Here is a 5,578-nt window from a genome sequence, read left to right as displayed (position 1 = left end):
CAGGCGCGTTTCGTATCGGCGCGGTATAATTCTTTTACAACGCCAAAATAGCCTTTTTGCGCGCGAGAGCGGCGAAGAGGTTTTTAGATGCACAAAAACACATCACCCAATCCGGCAGCCCCACCTGCAGCAGCCCAGATTTTGCAGCGCGCGCACCAAATACCCAGCGTGTAATGCAGTTTTTCTCAGTGCGTTGAATCTTGTTTACCACACGTGGGATTATAGTGCGGCTCCTGGAGCGCTACTTTCGGCCCCGCGCGCTATATAGCAATTTTATCCAGCGCGCGGCTTATTTAGCGCATCTATTGGAGATGCTCTAAAGAGTTGACCATTCAAGGTCTCTTTTTAGGATGGGTTAGAGTCCCTCTTAGGCGTTGAAATCATTTCCATATGATTTGCCGTATGGTGGTGTGCACCGATGATAACCCATGACTTTTCTCAAAGTGTAGAGTTCGTCAGAAACAAAAGTGATTATGTGCAACTGGTCATGATTAAGCAAAGGGAAAAAATACGTATGCAACTCATCCATTTGCACGACGGCCCCTTGAGATAGTCAGATACATCACGTGACACTCCATCTTCCCACACTTGATGATGATCCGAGAAATGGCACAAGGATCTTGTACATGATCAGTACAAGTACAATAACTCCACAGCCTTAATTATTATGTCCGCCTTTGATCGCCCCGGATTTTAGACAGGGTAGCTTAGTTCACCCGGGAGCAGCTGAGCCTGACCTGCCCCTGCGTCCCGGTGAGCGGACTGATGTTCCCCATCCTCACCATGGCCGCCGTGAAGTCCCTGTTGAACCGTGCCGACCCCGACGAGTACGTCCGGACCAGGCCCGCGGTGCGTCCGTCGTTGATCAGAACCAGGTCGGAGTGCAGGAGCCCCTTCTGTGACATCAAGTTGCGGTAGTATGCGTTGTCGAACGCGTTGGGCGTCGTCGTGTCCAGCGGTGCTAGGCTGCCGTCACCGGACCCGGTCGTCCGGGGGCAGTTGGCCTTGAGAGATGTCGAGCAAATTGGCTGCAGTGGCCTGGATCCAGGCCGCTACAGTACTACTTAGTTTCTTAATTTACTGTCAAGCAAATTGGCTGCAGTGGCCTGGATCGATCTTACGGCGACGACGGAGTCGCGGGCCGCAACAGTGAGAATGTCGGCGCAGGAGATAGTCTGCGTGCACACGGCCTCGACCTGCGCCTTGATGTTATCGATGACGTTCATGCCTTGAATGGAGCCGGCATTCGGAGCTGCCCCTGGTCGCCGGTGAAGGTGGCCGTGTCGCTCAGCAGTACGGACGCGTCGCAGCCCTGACGCATCGATCGTCACACACACATAAGAAATTACTTCCGTCAACATAGATTTAGTATTCCCGCAAAAAAAAACATAGATTCAGTGCATTCTAATTCCATTAGTTGATTTGAACTGAAAAGTCAGTGTCAAAGTGCCAAAGAAAAAAAATTGGAAAGTCACTGTCAAGTGAAGAGTCTGAAGCTAGTCATAGTGGGAGTAACTTAGCTAGTAACATAGCGCACTCTATTTTTTTTTGCTTATGTGACATGTTGTTAATGAGAAGTGATAGCATAATATGTTACTATAACATAATGTTTTCCAATACAAGATGGGTCTACAAGCTAATAAATGAAGTCCTCTATGACACTACTACTATATTACTTTGCACTATGAAGGTAGTAATTTAGACTAATCTCATATGCATGACACTAGTATAAGTTACTTCCCACTATGACTAGCCTGGAGAGGAGTAAAGCTACATCTATGCAGAACAACTTAAGTGATTTAGCTAGAGGGTAGGATTATCGGTCCAAAGAGTGTCAACTTATCAGTAGTTAGGTACCCATGTAGTGATCCAGTCCATTAACTTTTTGATAGTGTAATGACTTTGACTACAGTTTAAACTGAGACCTTCTAAATTAAGTACTCCCTTCGATCCACTAAATCAGCAACAATTAATATGGATTGAAGAGATTAGCAGCAGTGTATGCAGTAGAAACTACAATAAGTAAAGAGAGAAGGCGTGAGGAGCTTGCTTGGACAAAGCAGCCGTGGAAATGCAGTCGGAGCAGTGACGCTCCCATGCGGCGCTCACTCATCACGGCGGCCGCCACACCCGTCCTGATGATGGCAAGCGCCCTCGGGCATGACCTCGCGTAGAATCTAGGCGAAAGCTGTGCCGAGGACGATGCCGCCAGGCACAGGAGCAACAAGACCGACAGAGAAGAGGCCATTGCCATTGCCATCAGTGAACCTCCGTGTGCAAGTAGTCACTAATCCTGTTGAGATGAAAGCTCTAGGGCACGTTTTGTTGCCTAGGGTGAATAGTTTCTGCATTTGAGCCACGTCTCAACCCAGGCTGGTTTAGCAAAAACAGGCAACAAACCAACATCTGCATGTTGTTTGGTTGTCTACATTGTATCAGTGGCCACTTTAGGCCAGACTTTTTGGTTGCCCACATTTGTGCTTAAGGGATAAGCAGATGCAAACGACAGCTATTTGGCTGCATACACGTTTGTGTTCTGCTCACCCCAATCAAATGTGGTGGCCTTACCACCACATTAGGCACAACAGTAGGTAGAGAACTACAAACAACACAGAAACTAGTAGCTAAATAAGCTAACAGCAGATAAACAAGCAAATAAACAGTAGATAAGGGCAGATAAACAACACATCTGCTAAACAGACTTAAGTTTAACGCCACTAGGGGCATCACATGCCCCCTGCTTCACCATAGGGTGCTCAAACCTGGACAAAATATTAACAGTTCATGATCACCGATGCAGCAAACTAACTACGAGTCCATGGAAAGTACTTCAGAAGGCAACGTCAGGGTCATTGATGCAGCTGTGCCTGCTGCAACGAACCCTACACCCGATGAAGCTGTCGTGGTTTTTGATTTGGACCTTGAGGCCTAGGCCGGAGATGCGCAGCATGACGAGGTCGCTGGGAACAATCTTGTGACGATGGCAGAAGTAGTGCCAGTCCCGGCCAAGCACCATCTGCCCCTCGAAGGTCTGGACTTGCACCCAGAATTTGCACCACTTGTTTGAAGACAGCATGACGACGTGCTTGGTCTTGAGCACGAGCTACAGCCTCATCACCTCCTGGAACTTGGGAAGGATGATGAGCACGGCCAGATCCTCCTCATCAATGATTTGCATGTAGAAGTGAAGTGGCTCTCGGCCCCCCTCCTCGTGGCCGGTCCTAGGAGCTCGTCCCCTTGAACATGGCTGGCTCATGAAGGCGACCCTGCCAGGCAGGTACACCCTCCCGAGCCATTGGTTCGTGGGGATGAAGTCCACGGCGGCCTCGGCACCGGCGACGACATGGACTCCTCCACCGGCTCTGTCCCACTTTGTCTTCATCACCTTGTCAAGTAAGATGACATGGATTACTAACAGGGCATTGGCAGCATGCTACATTTCCTAAAGTAGCAAACACATTGCTCCTACCTACCATGAGAACCATGCATGTAAACCTAGCATGCACATCTGTACTAGAACCCTAAGTAGAAACACCAATATAGATAGCATGCATGCCCTTGAACCCTAAGCATGAACATGAATAGCACACCAATCTAGATAACATGCACATGAACAAGTAGGAGGAACATCAAAGACAACAATAATATGGCTAGCATCATGAACTAATTGTTGCACATGAGCAGTAATGGTGAACATCAAACACAATCTACCATGGCTATGAACAGATTGTACATCATTAGCACTAAGCACACACCAATCTTGCATGCCTATGAACACTAGTTGGCATGAACATCAATAAAAAACCTATCTACCATGCCCAAGAACACCTTCTACATCATCAGCACTAAGCACAATCCAATCTAGCTAGCATGCCTATGAACACTATAGTAGGCATGCACATGAAACACAGAACAAGCAAGAACACTACCCTGCCTATGAGCAGTACCGCACAAGAAGAAATTGATTCGATTCGATTCCAAACGAATCGAATCGTATCAAATCGATTCACATCTCACCGGAGCATGCTAATGACGAAATCACTAACCTAGAAATCTACGAGCAGAAGGAATGTTCTTACCGGAGCGGGTGGAGTTGGAGCGTACGCAGGCCGGGGAGAAAGCCCCGGCGAGAAGACGATGGCGGGCGAGGAGGAGGGGGAGCCGGCAACGCCGACGGCCGTCGGCACTAGCCCGGTGCTGCTGCCCACGCGCGCGGTCGAGGAGGAGGAGGTCGCCGTTGTCCATGGGCTGTGGCGATGCCCGAAGCAAACCCTTGGATGGGGGTAACCCCCCAAGCACAGGGGTTCCGTGCAGTGTCGCGTTGCCGACCCCCACCGGCGGCACCACCGAACCCAGGACCTCGAGGTCCGATAACCAAGGGTGGACCTACGTTTTTTTGCATGGTAATATGTGTCGCATTTATATAGAATAAAGATCAAGTTACAAGGCACGTAAGCACTGACCATACATAACTGAAAAGATAGGAAAATCCTATGCAGAATACCAGCGCATGTTCCTTTCCTTCGACACCACCGAAGCGGCCACCGAAGGATAAAAAGACAGATCACCTCTTCACCCAAGCTCGATGCGGCTCCATTGCTGATCAGCAGCTTTACGGACCTCCAAAGTAGTTTGCTAGAAGCAAAACCATAGCCGTTGAAAGAATCAGACCGGGGCAACATGTCCCCGGACACGCCATCAAACTTCAGAACCGACACCCCCGCATGACAACGACGTCGGAGGAGGAAACCAGAACTGTCAGCCTTCGACCACAGACCCAACACAAGATACACCATCTTCCAGTTGTCACTTGCGTAGACAACCATCTGCGCGTACTCCTGAACAACAAAACCTCCCTGCTCCACCATGACGTCGGAGACAACGCCACAACAATGGGGACAGAGCAGAAGGAGACACACACCTGATGGAGTCGCCGCCGCCGCCTCGCCAACACCATCCATGAACCTAACGCTACCGATCTGAGTGATCTCACAGAGACACGATGCCATCAACTCCGAGACGCTGCCATGAAAGACACCGCCACTGTGAGAGTGGAGTTAAGGCAGATTTATTTGTTCAGGCGTCGCTCCCACCACCCCAACGACGCATCACGACCTACAAATGCAAACCCTAACTACAGAGCGGAGGAACGGGCCCCCCTCCCTCCTGCCGCCGGAGCAGCGGCCCAAGGGAAAGGGGGCCAGCGCCCCGGCCGGTGGAGATCGGAGGAAATAGATTGCCTCACCCTAGACGCCTGGCGGTGGCGGCGGCTAGGGTAGGAAGGGGGCGGACCTACGTTCACAGGACACCGGGTAGAAATTGCGCTTACGTGTATACTAGTTCGTATTTGAGGCTTGGACACCCGTAAAAAATAAATCTGGACCCCCGTTGGACGATCGTTGGAGCGAGCTCAGGCGCGGCCCATCTAGTTGAAGGCCCATCTGGCTGTCGATCATCTCGATGGAGCAAAGAAAAGAAGATAGCTATCGATTGGATCCTACCGCTCACATACGTGTGTACCGCTAAAAAAAACATACGTGTGTATCCTGCGCTAGTTCGGTTGGTGCCTGCTCGCCTC

The 5,578-nt window shown here is 50.2% G+C and overlaps 1 protein-coding gene across 1 annotated transcript; it reads right to left on the bottom strand.

Moving 5' to 3' along the window:
- Positions 1-367: 367 nt before the first annotated feature.
- Positions 368-2,248, bottom strand: LOC109765364 (peroxidase 2-like). Its single transcript, XM_073509527.1, has 4 exons — positions 2,110-2,248; positions 1,122-1,312; positions 738-1,028; positions 368-481 (listed from the first exon to the last, which is right to left on the bottom strand). Exons 1-4 carry the CDS (start codon positions 2,246-2,248, stop codon positions 368-370), a joined length of 735 nt encoding a protein of 244 aa, XP_073365628.1.
- Positions 2,249-5,578: the final 3,330 nt, after the last annotated feature.

This window comes from Aegilops tauschii, chromosome 2 (assembly GCF_002575655.3).
Source record: "Aegilops tauschii subsp. strangulata cultivar AL8/78 chromosome 2, Aet v6.0, whole genome shotgun sequence".
NCBI lineage: Eukaryota > Viridiplantae > Streptophyta > Magnoliopsida > Poales > Poaceae > Aegilops > Aegilops tauschii.
Note: the sequence above shows the minus strand (reverse complement) of the source record. Positions and strands in the feature narration are given on the sequence as shown.